Source organism: Chiloscyllium plagiosum, chromosome 24, assembly GCF_004010195.1.
Source record: "Chiloscyllium plagiosum isolate BGI_BamShark_2017 chromosome 24, ASM401019v2, whole genome shotgun sequence".
NCBI classification, from domain to species: domain Eukaryota; kingdom Metazoa; phylum Chordata; class Chondrichthyes; order Orectolobiformes; family Hemiscylliidae; genus Chiloscyllium; species Chiloscyllium plagiosum.
The window spans coordinates 55,802,859-55,819,990 of NC_057733.1; the positions used below are offsets into that span (position 1 = coordinate 55,802,859).

At 41.2% G+C, this 17,132-nt stretch overlaps 1 protein-coding gene across 4 annotated transcripts in view; it reads left to right on the top strand.

Moving 5' to 3' along the window:
• Positions 1-17,132, top strand: part of LOC122562329 ((E3-independent) E2 ubiquitin-conjugating enzyme UBE2O) — a 161,442-nt gene that overhangs the window by 27,574 nt on the left and 116,736 nt on the right. For all 4 annotated transcript variants that reach the window (XM_043715203.1, XM_043715202.1, XM_043715200.1 and 1 more), the window contains exons 2-5: positions 6,787-6,849; positions 8,243-8,353; positions 11,458-11,555; positions 12,975-13,038. In XM_043715203.1, the coding sequence (XP_043571138.1) occupies positions 6,787-6,849; positions 8,243-8,353; positions 11,458-11,555; positions 12,975-13,038 (336 nt within the window). The remainder of the gene's footprint in view (positions 1-6,786; positions 6,850-8,242; positions 8,354-11,457; positions 11,556-12,974; positions 13,039-17,132) is intronic.

Here is a 17,132-nt window from a genome sequence, read left to right on the forward strand (position 1 = left end):
ACTTTTTCCCCTGGTACAACAGAGTGTTACAAGGGGACATAACATTATGGTGAAGGGTGGAAGGTATAGGGGAGATGTCAGGGGTGGGTTCTTTACCCAGAGAGTGGTGGGGGCATGGAATGCGCTGCCTGTGGGAGTGGTAGAGTCAGAATCTTTGGTGACCTTTAAGCGGCAATTGGATAGGTGCTTAAGCTAGGACAAATGTTCAGCACAACATCGTGGGCCAAAGGGCCTGTTCTGTGCTGTATTGTTCTATGTTCTATGTTCTACATGTAAGGCTACAAGGTTTCTTAAGACAGCCATTTGATTTTCATTTGAGGCATTTTTTGGTTTTATCAGCCCTCTTTTTTTTTAAAAAAAATCAGTTTTGAATGGAGTTAAATGTCCTTGGTACTTAAGTGATTTTTCTGCCCTTACACTAAAGCTTCCTCAGTCTAACAGTTAGATAGTTGAATAGTTAAGGGTGAGATAACTATTTATAGTTTGTTTATTTCCTTGCAAATTTGTTCTCCAGTCTTTCTTGTGAGCTGGTGCCTTGTATTCTACAAGAATATGTTCTATAATTCTATCTATAAAATTATGAAGGGAATAGATAAGATAGAGGCAGGGACACTGTTTCCTTTGGGGAGTGAAACTAGAACTGAGGAGCAGTGCCTCAAAATAAGGGGAAGCAGATTTCGGACTGAGTTGAGGAGGAACTTCGCCACCCAAAGGGTTGTAAATCTGTGGAATTCCCTGCGCAGTGAAAAAGTTGAGTCTCCTTCATTAAATGTTTTTAAGGCAAAGATAGATTTTTGAGCCGTAAAGTCTTAAAGGTTATGGCGAGCAGGCGGGTGAGTGGAACTGAGTCCATGAAAAGATCAGCCATGATCTTACTGAATGGCAGAGCGGGCTCAAGGGGCCAGCTATTTCTTATTCCCATTAACCTTTTTTCGTTTCTTGGCTGTAACCAAGAAGACTTTGCCATTGACCCCGCTGAGACATTTCTCTCCATCATTGATGTTCTCTTAATCTATATTGCCACCCTCCACATTTCTTCCTTCTCTATTTTCCCTGAACACCATGTTGTGCCACTTCCATTGCTATGTGATTAACTTGAATAGTCAAACGTTTGCAGTGTCAATAAATGATGCTGATGTAGCAGGGCAGTCTGTACGAGTTGGCATATAAAAGCTGTGCATAGCAGAATTCATTGGTGAATGTTTGGTTGACTGCATGAGGTCAATGTGCTTATTCAATAGGTGAGTAAAATCTAGAATTCTTTTGATGATTTTTCAATTCTTTTGGTGATTTGTCATTGAAAATGCAGAAATTCTATTAACAGGGTGACTATTGATGGCTGAAGTCATGTGTATACTTAGCATTACCATTAACTAACTGTTTCTGTCATGCCTTTGTAATAAATCTCTTGTAGGTTTGTCACAAGTGTTGTAAAAACAAAGTATGACACCAACTCTCGTGAGATAATAGGACAGCTGATCAAAAACTAGGTTAGAGTTGTCTTAAAGGTAATTGTAAAGGCAAACTGGAATACGGCGAGATTGGAGAAGGAATTCCAGTGGAGATAAGTGTATGCAACAGTGTTACTTTCAGCGATGCTGTGTCCAAACAAAGCAACATCGCCCGGGTGTATTCAGGGAAATTTTGTCTCAAGACGATCTTTTTGACTCTTTAGTTGGCACCCGTTGTAGGTTTGGGAGAGCTCAGTACAGTATTAACCTTCTGATTGGGCCAGCAATAGTTTAATACAGACCTCATGCGACAGAATGACAAGACAGAAGCTGTAGCAGCTTGCAGGATTAACCTCACACTCTCGCTCACGTGTCAAAGCAGATATCTCTGACATGTGATATCATTCCCCAATCATAGAATCATAGAGTCCTAAATATTGCTTTCTCCAACTCTCCATCGAAACAAGAGGAAGAACCTCATTTAGACTTGCTCAAAGGAAGCATACTAAAGCTCAAAGAAATCCTGACTCTTTCTAGGTGAAGCAACGTTTCACCTTTACCACCTCATTTTGTGTACTGTGTTTGCTGAACCCAATGTGGCCTATTCTACACTGGAGGAACTAACCACAGGCTAGGTGACCAATTTGAAGAGCATCTCCATTCTGTGCACAAGCATGACCCCAATCTTTCTGTAGTTGGTCATTTTAACACCGCGTCCTGCTTGCGTGCCTACTTGCCTGTCCTTGGCATGCTGCAGTGCTCCAGTGTATCGCAGCGTGAACCTGGACGAACAATGTCTCATCATCAGACTAGGCATTTTACAGCCTTCTGTACTTAATATTAAGTTCAACACCTTCAAACTGTGAATCAACTCCCATTTCTTCCCTTCCTTTTAGTTTTCACGTTCTGTCAGCATGTCCTCCTACTCTCCTCCACCTCAAAATCCAGTGGGACTGTCTGCTATTTCTTCTGCCAGTTGGACACACCATTGTTGTACTGTTCTTACGTTCCCATAACTTAATCTGAACTATCAACATCCCTTCTCCGCCAGCACTCTACACCTTTACCCCCCTCAATCCACCACTACTGTAGTATAAATGTTGCTCCACTCCATGCTTCATTTCAGCTCTGAGTAATCTAGATTTGAAATGTTACATTGCTCTCTCCTTCCACGGATGTTTGACCAGCTGCGATCTCTAGCTTTTATTGTTTTCAGTACAGATTGCAGCATGTGCAGTAATTTGCTCCTGATGTGTGGAGGCTGGGGTAAGGACATGGGAAAGGTGCTCAAGCCCTAAATTAGTTGAACTTCGTATTGAATCTGAAAAGCTGCGTGATTCTCTAGCAGAAAATTAGCTCGTGTTCTTCCACTTAGTGCTGAGCTTCGCTGGAGCACTACAAGCCCAAGACAGATGTTGGTCTGGGAACACAGTGCCGTGTTGAAGTGGCAAGCTATGCAAGCTCATGGTTGTATTTTACTGACACAATAAAGGTGTTCTGCAAAGCTCTTGCCCAGTCTACACTTTGCCTTCCCAGTGTAGTGGAGACTACATGTGAGCAGCAAATACTGTAGACTAAATTGAGTGAAGCTGAGAAAATTTGCTCTTTTACTTAGAAATATTTCTGGGGTCTTGGATAATGAGGAAGGAGGAATGAATGGGCAGGTGTAACCACAAAGTACAACATGGGGAGGTACTGGGGAGGTGTGTGGAACCATTGGGATTGAAGGTGCAGTACATTAGGATATCCAGGAGGTAATTGTCCCTGTGGAAGGCTGAGAAGGGAGGGGAGGGGAATATGTCTAGTGGTGGTATCCTGCTGGAGGTAGTGGAAAAAGGAGGTAAAGATCCTTGGGATGTTGGCGGATGGTAAATGAGGGTGAAGGTGACCCTATTGCTGTAGGAGGAAGAGAGCTGTTGAGGCTTCCAGTGTGCTAGTTGGGTCAGATATGCATGAGGGCCCTGTCAACCACTATGATGGGGAATTGTTGGTTGAGGAAGAAGATGGACATTTTTGGTGGCCCTTTTGGAGAAGCTAGCACCACTGGAACAATTGCGATGGAAATCAAGAAAGTGGGAGAATGGAATACATTCTTTACAGGAAGCAGGGTGTGAGGATGTAAAGTCAAGATAACTGTGGAGTTGGTGGGTTTCTAATGGATACTGGTGGTCAGCCTATCTTCAGAAATGGGAACCAATGTTGAGAAAGGGAGAACTCGGAGATGGGCCAGGTGAAGGTGAGAATGGAGTGACAGTTGGAAGTGAAATAGATAAACATTTCCAATTCTGCTCAAGAGAGGGAAACAATGCTGATGATGTCATCAATGTACTGGAGAAAGAGGAATTGGCGAGGGCTGGAGTAGGACAGGAACAACAAATGTTCCACAATAAGGTAGGCACAATTGGAGCTCATGCAGGCACCCACGGCCACCCCTTTGACATGAAGAAAGTGAGAGGAGTTATAGGAGAACTTGTTCAGGATGAGGACGAGCTCGGCCAGGCAGAGGAGGAAGGTGGTGGGGTTGGGGATGGCTTCAGCCTTCGTTCCAAAAAGTGGAAAACGCTGAGCGTTGTGATGGGCAATGGGTGTGTAGAGGGCTTGTATGTCAAAGTGAAAAGGAAGCAGCTGAAGCTGTAAACTGACATTGTCGGAAGAATTGCAGGTGTAAGCCAGAAGGGCTTGGACAAGGGGAGAAAAAAAATCGCAACAAGGTAGGAATACATGAGTTCTCTGGAGCAGGAGTGGGTGTTTTTTTTAAAAAAAAAGGGTCTGCCTGGGCAGTCGTGTTTGCGGATGTTGGAAAGGAGGTAGAAGCAAGCCATGTATGGTTGGACTGTGAACTTTGAGGCAGTCAGGACAGAATACCAGGTGAAATGAGATTAGTGACTATTACGGACACAATAGCCTGGTATTCCATGGTGGGTCCATGGTGCAGGGGGAGACAGGAGGAAGTATTTGAGAGCTAGTGCTCAACTCTAATGTAACGGTTAGTCTGCCAGAAAACAACAGCACTACTCTTGTCAGCAGGCTTGATTACAAAGTCTGGGTTCGATGTGGATGAAGTTCAAGTTATGACGTAAAGTTAGCAGAGTGGAATGTGACCTGTCATGTGGGTAGTCAAGTAACTTGCTGGTGTCCTAGATGACCAACTGCAAAAACTTGAGCTGGAGGCACTTTGGCAATCTGTGCAGCTGAGTTTTGTGGATAGTACGTTGAATGAGTTGGTCACAGGACAGTTCAAGGGACTGGAGAAAGAGAAGGAATGGGTGACCACCAGGCAGGTAATGCAGGAATCTCCTGGGATCCTGTTCTTAAATTGTTTTTTTTCACCTTTCAAAGCTGCTGAGGGTGCTGGTTGCTCAAGGGAGAGCAGATGGAACCAAGCTTCTGGCACCTCAATCGACCTGTTGTACAGGAACAGAGAAAGAAGGAAGTAGGAGCAATCATAAGGGACTTGTTCGGGGAATAGAGAGGCATTTCCACAGACATGACTCCGTGATGGTGAACTGGTTGTCTAGTGCCAAGGTTAGGTGTTTTGTAGGGAAATGGTGATAAGACCGAGGTAGTGATAAGCAGGTAGAATGAGGGCTGAGGTGTTGCATCAAGAATTTAGGGAACTAGACAGTTAACTGAACAGCAGGGCCTGAAGTCACATACTCGTGCACACTGAAATAGGAGAATGATATATGAATACGTCGCTCAAGAGTAGTTACAGGAGGGAGGATTTTATATTCCAGTCTTACTGGGACTGTTTGTTGAATGTGGAACTGGATGATATGAGTTCATTTTCTTGTGCTGTTGAGGAATTTTGGCTGGGGAGGGGATATAGTGGTAAGAACATGGCATATTTTACTAAAGAAACCAAGGCAGAGAAAGTTCAGCCATGTTGAGTTTCAAGGGAGTAAGGTGAAGCTGGATGGCCTCTACTTTAATGCCCAGCGTATTATAGGGCAGCGGATGTGTACTGGTATTAGTTGGGCCACGTTTAGAATACTGCGTGCAGTTTTGGTCTCTCTGCTGTCGGGATGATATTGTGAAACTTGAAATGGTTCAGAAAAGATTTACAAGGATGTTGCCAGGGTTGGAGGATCTGAGCTACAGGGAGAGGCTGAACAGGCTGGGGCTGTTTTCCCTGGAGCGACAGAGGCTGACGGGTGACCTTTTATAGAGGTTTATAAAATCATGAGGCGCATGGGTAGGGTGAATAGCCACAGTATTTTCCTTGGAGTGGAGGAGTCCAAAACTAGAGGATAGGTTTAAGGTGAGAGGGAAAGATTTAAAAGGGGCCTAAGGGGCAGCTTTTTCTCACACACGGTGGTCTGTGTATGGGTAATAGGGTTAAATCAGGGAATTACACACTGGTGTGTCGCACATCAGTAGTAGGGAAACTTGGAGAAAATTCTGAAAATACTTCTTGGTGATGCAAGGTTTGGTCAGGAAAGTCAGCATGGCTTTGTTAGGGTGAGGTCATACTTAAGACTTCTAGTGGAAGTTTTCAAGGAGGTGACCAGGTGTATAGATAATTGTAAGGCACTTGATGTAGTTTTATTTTGCTTTCAGCAAAGCCATTGACGAGATTCCACCTGGGAGACTAATAAAGAAAATAAAAACCTTTTGGTTTCCAGGGTAACTTGGCAGGTTGGATCCAAAATTAGCTTTGTGATAGGAGACAGATGGTGATTTGTGTAACTTGAGGCTGGTATCCAGTGACATGCCACAAGGATCAGTACTAGGTCCCTTGTTTGTATCTGAAAGTGCTGTATGCACAAGTGAAAGTGTTTTATTTCCCTATCACTAAATCATTCTGGTAGGGTCCCTTGTTCATCATATCTATGAATGACGTACAATGGTCCTTGACTTAGGAATGTCTGATGTCATTAATGTTGTCATCTATTCGTCACTCAATCAGAATTTGGGGTTTTCTGCTTGTGATTACAGTTTCAGTTTATTTTATCAATTGCTTGTCAACTTTGGGATGAAAATCTGCACTGATTTTACATTACACTAATATAAAGGTTTGTAATGCCAGATAATTTGAAACTGCATCTGGAGTGAATGCTTTATCAAACCTTTATGTCCCTGTCCAGAGTAATGAAGTGTAATATGCATATAGTCAGCAAACATGATCATTTACTTGGATAAGCGATTGACTTAGCTCTACATGTTTTAACTTCAGTCCTGGTACTTTTGTTTTGGTACTTTTAAAAGTAACTATGACCTTTTGGATCCAACTAATGCCTCTGTAATTCACGTATTGCATAATGGATTAATCTATACAGGTCAGTTTATGTGATGATCCGTATAGTGACCAACTTCCTTTGTTATTCCTTCACAGCTGAAGCTCGAAGACCGTTCACTGATGCCACGTGACCTGGTTCGACGTATGGGAAAAAATGCTGTAAGTTGTTTTTCTCCATTTTTTGCTAATGACATTGAAATGTTCTAGCTTCCTTCCAGCCCCAGATTTCATATTCTTGGTTTCTTGCTAAGATCAATTTATTCCTCCATCAGTATATTTTTCTCCTCCTCCTTTCCCCTTCATGCAGAATTGTGATCTATGGGGACCTTGCAAGTGAAAGCATCAATTCTAGCCCATTGCACCTGCTAGTTGCCTCGTGTAGTTATGGTGCTGGACTATTGAGTTCAGTTCAGTTTCCACAATGGCCAAAGAGCTGTATGTTTTTCAGAAGGTGCCAGAACAGTAATTGTGGTGTGCTCAGACTGTTGGCAAAAGTTGTTGATACATCAATGTAATTCCTGGAAGGGATCTTGGCATTCTACATCAATGTTAGTTCTGTACTATGTGGCTCTTAACGCCATGTAATTAGAGGTGAGGGGATTGGGTAGAAATAAAATGACAGGAAATATCAGGAAGATTAGGTGCATAAATTAATGACAGGGAATGGTAATCTGGATAATCATCTTCATTCGTCCTGAATAACCAGTTCAGTGATTTTCTTCTGTTCCTTTCCATTGTCCATTGTTTATTGACCAGAACAGCAATCTCATGAGGAATATTAAGTGTGTCAATCTTGCTGACTTAAAATGGATGACAGCAAAGTATGTAAAATGTTTTGAAAATCTGAGCCACTGGCATGAGAGCCAAATATCCTTCATGTGGTATCATTCTGATTCTTTTCTTTAGCCTAGAAGGTCCCAAATTTGACTGTTAAGTGATTGGATTTGAACAGTGACAGATGAGTTTTGGTGCTGAGGAGCTAAAGAAGGAAATCCTATGCAGGTCCCAACTCCTAATTGCCAAGAGGATATTCCAATTTGCAAAATGCGTATATTTTTCTGAAATTTCGCTTTTGGGAGCTATTGATGTTAGCGCTTTAGTTGTACATAGGAAGAAGTAGTACTGGCGAGGCCAGAATCTGCAATCACTGTGACACCCCACTCAGTCACCAACATTCACACTTCAACCTTTAAACTTGCAAATGGCAGCTAATGTAATATGAAAGTAGTGTTCTGTCTTTCCACATCTGACTCTACAGTGCTATGACTGAGCCCTCTGTTTCTGTTAATAGTCGTAGTGCTGCAGAGTCAGGAGTGGGATGACAAGATTCATCACTTTTGTACAATCACTGCCCGATTTGTTGCTCGTTCTAAAATCCAGGACATTAGTTTTGTGTAATGAGATTGAAGTAGCAGTAAATGCTTTATAATTTGCTTTGTTGTACTTTTTTGTTACATTTCAGTGAGAACTACTTAACCTAACAATTCTTTTGAAATAATGAAATATTGCAATTATGTAGATTTTGTCCAATCTTGTCTGAATTTTGTTACAGGATAATCAATGTGGAACAGTGATTGATGTGAATATGGAGTGCACCTTGAAGATTCTGGGAACAAATTACATTCTTCATCCAGTCAACAGCAGAGACTTGCAGCATATTTGGGTGCATGATTGTCATTTTTTCCTAAATTTGCATTGATTTATATTTTTAGAACTGACTGATTTTGAGAATGCTGAATTTTTTTGTTGTAGGTAGAGCATTCCTTTATATAATCGTAAAGGTGACACTGTAGTGGTAATGTGACTATACTATCAATCCTGAGACCCATATTAGTGCTCTGGGGCACAGATTCAAATCCCACCATGGCAGCTGATGGAATTTGAATCTATTTGATAAGTCTAGAATATAAAGCTAGTCCCAGTTATTGTGGCCATGACAACAAACATCAAGTGTTGTAAAACCCCTCTTATCCACTATTGAGTGACAGAGGTGAACCCAGAGACTGTCCCCACTATCTAAAATAATGGGAAAGAGAACCGTGACTTGATTGATACAATGTGAGGAGGGGTGAAGAAAGTAAGAATGACATCACAGGAGAGTCATGAATGGTTAGGCAACTCCAGTTGGGGGACTATTTCAGCTGCAGTCATTTTGAAAAATGTAAATTTCTAAAATAGCACAGGGAAAGTGAGATGTAGGAAAAGAAGCAGATTTGTGAATAAGAGGGAAGAGTTTCTATTTTCTACTATTCACTGTTTTCAGTTAAATTATACAATAATGGACTGGGGTTGTTCCTTGGAAATTAAAGGACTGGAAGGAATGTTCCCTCTTTGTGGGGGGATCAGTAACTAGGTGGCATATCTTTAAGGTAAGGGGCAGGAGATTTACAGGGGATATAAGGAGAATGTTAAGGTGGTGGGAATCTGGAACTCCAGTAATTGTAAGGGTGGTAGAAACAGAAACCTTCATAACATTTAAGAAATATTTAGATGTATGCTTGCAATGTGAAGGCTTACAAGGCTGTGGACCAAGGGCAGGCAAATGGGATTATAAAAGGTGGTTTTTGACCAGCATAGGCTCAACAGTAAGTAAAGTAACTAAAGTTGTCATTGGCAGGGCAGTTTGACCAAGGAAAATGCCATCCTGTGCTATGTGGGGAGTCATGGACACTCCTTGTGTAGGATGTGTCACTGATTTTGAGCAGCATCTTGGGTTTGAGATACATCTGTGAAGACATTTAGGTTGATACTTCTGTTTCAGGAAAGAATATCAATACTTTAGTGATATTAATACTTTTTAGATTCATTATAATACCTTTATCTGAGAGAGATTGAGCAGCACTTTCATTGTACAAGTTTGTATTTTATAGAATAGCAAAGTGTTTTCAGGTTTTAAAGAACTTTTCTAGAAACCAAATTAACATTTGGATCTCCATTGTAATTATCATCTTTTGAATTAACTCAGTGTTTCCTTGTTTCTCAAACTTTAGTCTCAAGGAGCATACAGACACAGAAGTATTAGCAGAAATGTATATGTGCATATTGAAGTGTCACTTTGTCCTGTGAAATGTTCCACTTTTCTCACTCGATTAGCTTAAGTAATGCTTTTGTCTGCCTGATTTCTTCAAGCTGGATCCCTAAGCTAAGTGCAACTATTGTCATTCTCCTGGAATTTTTAAAATTTCGTTTCCAGGTAAATCCCAGAGTTCCGTACTATTTGGGACTGCTGATTTGGGTCCTTGGCTCATTGCTAATTATTCCCTAATTGCAGTATTGCTGCCCTACCCAACCTCTGCACAATGCGTGTAACTAAGCACAGCCTGGTCCAAAGACCCAACTGCAGTACCAGACTATGGGGTAGTTGTCAGCTGCAAAGCTCAGCAGCTATTAAGAGAATGGGTTTGGAACTTTTTCTGAACAGAGTGCTGCTGAAGAATTCTGTGGCTGGAGATGAGAATATGGGGAAAGCAGTATTTGAGATGTACATTACAATGCAAATTTAGAATGGAACTGTCATTACCATTATCCTCTCCACCACCCCCACCCCACCCTAATGCACCCCAAACCAGCATTTGCTACTTTGTCTTAGACTTAAGCATCCATCCGTTGTGGAATGGCTCCAGTACAGATGTCCTACAAGAAAATTTAGCTGGTTGGAAACCCCTACAGCCCTGTAATCCTGCATTTTCTTTTAACCTTTTGCTTCTTCTCCACCTTGCTTCTGAAACCAACAAATCACTGCCTTCAATACAATTCTCAAAGTAATGCATTCTAGATTGTAATCACTTTCATAACTATCTTTTTGTCATCTTTGATTCTTTCACAAATCACTTAACTTGTTGACCTCTGATTGTCAACAATTCGAACAATGGAAACCATTTATTTCTATCCATTCTGTCTAAAGCCCTCAGATTTTTAATACTCCAATCAAATGTGCTTAACCTCTTTAAGGAAATATCCTTCGTTTTGCCCAGTTTATTCATGCAACTGAAGTCCCTTATCCTCGGGACCAATTGTTGCCTAGTTTTGTTTCCTGAACTTTTTTTTTGCTAATGCCTTCATGTCCTTCCAAAAGTTGGGTACCTGGAATTGGACACTACTATAATTGCAGCTGAATCAATGTTCTAAAGGTAGTTGATAATTTTCCTTTTGTACTCTATGGTTCTGTTTAAGAAATTTGGGATTCTGTATGCCTTGTTAACCACCTTGATAAACTGCATCCTTCCAAGATTTGACCTTCCAGATCCCTGATGTTAGATGGAGAATTCCTTAAATGTGTCTTCCTCAGCCTATTCACCTTCTGAATCTGAATCTGTCCACCATCAGCCCCATCCTGTTTTACCTTTGTGGTTTCATGCAGCACAGAATGATGTCCATCATACCTATGTTGACTCTTAGAAAAAGATTGACTAACCTGTCCAGTTTCCCTCCTTTTTTTCTTTCCCCATGGGCCTGAAATGTTTCAATTTCCTGCTAAGCTTAGTCTTTTTGGCTTTTTGCTGCAACTTCCGCTGCTAACTACTGTTTCAACCTGCTTGCAAATCCTAGCCCCTTCAGCAATACCGCTGAGTCTGCAGAAGCTATTCCTGGAATTAAACATCTGTTTGTACAATATCTTGTGCTCTTAAATAACATGGCTGACTCACCAAGCTGCTTTTGGAATGCATGATTATGTGGCATAATGCATTTTTTTTAAAACAAGGGGTAACACTAAATCAGAACTAACTATTTTTAAAAATGTATTAAATACTGAATGTTCTTTTGCAGCCATTTGTCTATGGTGATTACATAGCCTTTGATTGCTGGCTAGGAAAGGTTGACAACATTGTGGCCCAGCTTATCCTAAAACTATCAAACGGAGCCAGGTATCACTTATACTTTTTCATATGAATTGTGTACAGCGTTGCATAGTTGTGTAAAATGGGGCTATGGAAAGAGTGACTTGTCCTTGGATTTGGGTCTTTTATAGTGGGTTTAATTACGTAGAAGTATTATCCAGTTGACTTTCAGCGATCTAGACCAAAACCATGAAATTCAGTTTGCAGATGAATGGTGAAGTTCAATGATAAATTTGATAAAATATGTGTGTAAATATCTGGTTTAAATGATTTGAGTATTATATTTGAATAGAAGCATTTGATTCACCTTTTCAGTTTAGGATATTGTCATAGCCAACCACACTGACATTTATTGCCCATCCTCTTTGCTTTGCAAAGATAGGGCAGAATGTTGCCACTGTCGTGAACGTAGTTTCTAAACACTGCTATGTAGTAATCTAAGGATACTACAGAGCATCTTGCACATATTGAACTCTACAAGGAGATTTAGCCCCTTTGATAATAAAGAAAGAGAATTATTGTAAAGTAATTTTTTTTTGGAGTTGCCCTTCTTTCCTCATTTCCATTTAACGCAATACATTGAAACATTCACAATTTATCTAGTAGCCTTCAAGTGTGCAATTGTGTGTCTTTGACACTACCAGGAGGTGTGAACAAGTGTTTCCTTTCTCAGTCATATGCTTTATTTTACTTTACTGCAGTTAACTGTTAATATTTGGGAAGCCTCGAATCTATTTTAATTTTTTTCTCCATTCATTGCACAGAGCCAGGTACAATGTAATTAAAGACGGTCTGGTGTGACAAATATTTCATAAAAGCATTTGGAATTTGTAACCAACAATTTGTATTTCTGTAGTGCCTTTCATGATCTCAAGGCATCCCAAAGTACTTTGCAATTGTGAAGTACCTCTTGAAATGTTAAGTATAGCTTTGGGAAAAACTCACCAATTTGTGCATAGCAAAGTTCCATAAATAGCAATGGGATAAACGATCAGATACTCTGTTTGAAGGTTAAATATTGTTTAGGGCATAGAAGAGAACTTGGTACTTTCTGAAATATGCCATGGTTTCTTTCACATGTACCTAACAAAAAACAATGCCCTTGATTCTTAACATCTCAACAGAAATGGCATCTCCTGACTACAGCTATCCCTGTGCTCTATTAGCAGTGTTAATCTAGATCACAGTCTTATTTCTGGATTTAGACTTAAATCCATAATCTCTGACTCCGTTGAGAAGTGCTATTATGATTCTATGCATCAATTGCTCTGTTATTCCTCTTAATCCTATGTTAGGGGTATGTTCTATGTTTAACAAAATGCTGTTTCTCAATACTCTTTTTTTTTTTTTCTTTTTGTATTTAGGTCTATTCTACTTTAATGATCCCAGTTAATACTAACATAGCCCATACTTAATGTATTAAATGATAGTCTGTTCCTCTTTTAGATGCTCAATGAGTACCAGTGATGGCAGTAAGCTTGTTGATCTTTGTCCCCATGTCAGTGACTCGGTAAGTTTGTAGTCTTTCCCTGAATGGGGAAAGATGTGGAAACTGGGGTCTTGCACTATGTATGCTAATAGATAATTATGAGTTTGGTCCTGAGTTGATTATTGACAATAGTGAGTTGAAACATTAGTTGAAAGTGTTTGATTATAGTGACTGTGTACGTGGACCTGTGCTTAGTGAGTCAGGAATGGGGATTGTAAGTATCTCTGATTGCAACTTTGTCTTGATGAGTTCCTTTCATAAAATAAAGTCCTGCTTTGATATGGTGTCTGATTTGTTAAAGACAGTGAGCTATGATTAAACAATAATCACCCTTGCATGAAACCCCCAGACCTGACCAGCGCACAATGCATGATTCACCTCTACAAGTGCATAAAATTGTACTTCTGTATAACTTTCTTCACTTCTGTTATAATTGACCTAATGCTTTACTATCAACATAGTGTGACAATGTTTGGCACATTTGACTCCCTTCATTCAATGGTTGTAAGATGATGCATACTTATTCAAAAGTTTGATCGTCCTTATAAGTGGTGATTTTACATTTATCAGACAGACAACACTTGAGCTAAAGCGCTATGATTTATTGCTGTTTTTTATCTGCAACATTTATGACTGTTCTATATGTTCCTGTGAATTGGCAGCTGTCTCTGAAAGGAGTGTCAGTGCTAATAGATAATGTTTTACTGTTCAGGCTTCAGAACTCATTACAGCCTAGATCTAAACATTGGTTAAAAACAAAATGCATTACAGAAGTGAGTTGTGACTGACCTGACCTGACCTGACCTGACCTGACCTGACCTGACCTGACCTGACCTGACCTGACCGACCTGACCTTGATAAAGCATTATTCAAATATTGAATACTATCATGGTTGGGAACTAAGGGCACCATATTGTAAGGTCCAGGGGAAAGATGCAGAAATGTTAGAACAGGAGGAGTAGCCTCAATAATTAAGGTTTCAATGGCTTCACTGGTAAGTGAATATCACAAGTGATGAGCAGGCAGTGGAGACTGTGTAGATTCTATGATTCTATAAATTAAGGATTCAACACTCTTGTGCAAGTGACTTCGTATGTTGCAGAATTTCTAGCCTCTGACCACCTCTTGTAGCCACTTAACTAGACATAAATACAGTAGCTGGAAGAGTAGGCCAGAGGCTAGAAATTGATTTTTTTTTTAATTTTACTTTGTGTACTCAAGCACAAAATACAGGAGTACAGTGAAAGTGTATAATGTCACCGCACAAAGTGCCATAGAGTCAAAGTTGTATCAGCATGGAAATGGACTCCTCAGTCTAAGTTGTCCACACTGTCCAGTTTTTCTAAAATTAATCTAGAGCCATTTGCCAGCATTTGGCCCATATTCCTCTCAACCCTTCCTGTTCATATGCCCATCCAGATGCCTTTTAAATGTTGTAATTGTACCAGCCTCCACACCACTTCCTCTGGCAGCTCATTCCATTCATGCACCACCCTGTGTGAAAAAAGTTGTTCCTTTTGGTCCCTTTTTAAATCTTTCCATTTTCACCTAAAGCCTATGCTCTTTAGTTTTGGATGCCCCACCATGGGGAAAAGCCCTTGTCTATTTACCCGATCCATGCCTGTGTGATTTTATAAACCTTCTATAAGATCACCCTCCACCTCCAAAGTTCCAGGGAAAACAGCCCCGCTGATTCAACCTCTCCCGATTAGCTCAAATTCTCCAACCCTGGCAGAATCCTTTGTAAATCTTTTCTGAACCCTTTCAAATTTCACAACATAATTCTGGTTTCTATGCTACAGGAATTACATTGTTTAGGCCACTTTTGGAATACAATGTCTTGTATTGCCACAACATGACTGCCCAACGCCTATACTCAGTGTATTGACCAGTAAAGGCAAGCATACCAAATGCCACCTTCTACCTGTCTACCTGCAACTCCACTTTCCAGAAACTATAAACCTGCATTCCAAGGTTTCTTTGTTCAGTAACACTCCCCAGAACCTTACTATTAAATGTATAAGTCCTGCTCTGATTTGCCTTTCCAAAGTGTAGCACCTTGCATTTGTACAGATTCTTAAGGTGGAAAGAAACAACAAAATTAAAAGTGAAAAATTGAATGATTATAGTACAGTGACACCTTAATTTAAAGTAGAGAAAATAAAGTTGAACGTTCAAGCATGACAGTAAGTGCTTAGGCATAGTGGGACTGCACTTTAAGGAATCCTCTCAAGACCGGATGTCTACACTGAGGCCACACTGAACCAAGACTGCCACAAACCAACAAAAGACCACCACGCTGGGCCACTGAGTCCATGCGACTGGTCACTGAAATTCCGTCCGATGAAGTTGCAAGATGCCTGCAGCAAGGAACATATCTCCTGAGTCACCAAAGCCTGTCCACCATCTACAAGGCACAGCCCACTTGCCTGGATGGGTGTAGCTCCAACATTTCAGAAGTTTGACAATATTCAGGACAAAGCTGTCTGCTTGATTGGCACTATGTCCACAGGCATTTCCTTCTCCACTGACACTGAGTAGCAGCAATATATACTGCCTGCAAGATGCATTGCAAGATTCACCAGAGCTCCTTTAAACGGCGCTTTCCAACTTGCGACTCCTTCCATTTGGAAGGACAAGGACAGCAGGTAAATGGGAACACCACCACTGATGTACATGCTCAATGCTTTAAAGGAGGAGTTTCATAATTTTTACTCAGCAACACTGGATAAAGAACAGCGATGCATTCCCAAGTCAGGATGGTGAGTTTGGAGGAAAATTTGCAGGTTGTGTTGCCCTGCTACTCTTCTAGATGGTAATAATTGTGGGTAGTGGAAGGTCCTGATGTAGAAGTGTTGGTCAATTTCTGCACACATATCTTCTAAATGGTACGCATTGCTGCTAATTGAGTGGAGAGATATTTATGCATTTGATCAAGCAGGATTCTTTGTTCTGAATGGTGTCAGGCCCTTTAAGTGTTAGAGTAGCACTCATTCAGGCAAGTGGGCAGTATTCAATCACACTCCTGACTTGTGCCTTTTAGATGGTGGCAGGTCTTGGGGAGTAAGGAGGTGAGTTATTTGTTGCAGGTTGCTAGCCTTTGACAAGCTCTTGTAGTCACATTATTCATGTGGTAGGTCCATAGGATGTTGATGTGATTGAATGTTAAGAGGTGATGATCAGGTCCTGTTGTGGTTGGTCATTGACTGGCAGTTGTCTTAATTATGAATTGCTGCTTTTTCTAAGCCTAAACCTGGATCTTCCCCAGGTCTTGCTGCAGATGGGCACGGACTGCTTCAATACTTGAAGTTGTGAATGATGCTGAACATTGGGCATTTGCTGATAATTGCACAGATTTCTGACCTTGACAGAGGGAAGGTCATTGAATCAGCTGAAGTGGCTGTGCCTAGATACTATGCTGAAGAATTCCTACTGAGATGACTAATCTTTAATCCTTGAGAAATCCCAACAATTTTTTTTTGAGGCCACCAAGTCCACATATGGACCAAGGTCAAATGGGCAAAGTCCATTTCACTCAAGGTGGCGTATCTGTGTTGAGGATGACTGCCATTTCATTTCTAACAACTTGACTGTAAATTTACCGAGACAGCTGATACTCTCGGCCAGTATCATGGTAAAACCTATGGTGGACCTCCATTGATGGAACAAGAGATCAGATGGATGGGGATCAAAGCCTGTGGCCTGATGGTAATCTAGCAGAGGTCTTTTAAAGCTGGTGGACCCGGGCCAACCAACCCAACCACCCTGTGGCTCAACACTTCAACTCCCCCTCCCACTCCACCAAGGATATGCAGGTCTTTGGACTCACCATCGCCAGACCACAACAGCACGACGGTTCCGCCTAGGAACCCTCCAACCACAAGGGATGAACTCGGATTTCACCAGTTTCCTCATTTCCCCTCCCCCCCACCTTGTCTCAGTCAAATCCATCGAACTCAGCACTGCCTTTCTAACCTGCAATCTTCTTCCTGACCTCTCTGCCCCCACCCCACTCTGACCTATCACCCTCACCTTGACCTCCTTCCACCTATTGCATTTCCAACATCCCTCCCCCAAGTCCCTCCTCCCTACCTTTTATCTTAGCCTGCTGGACA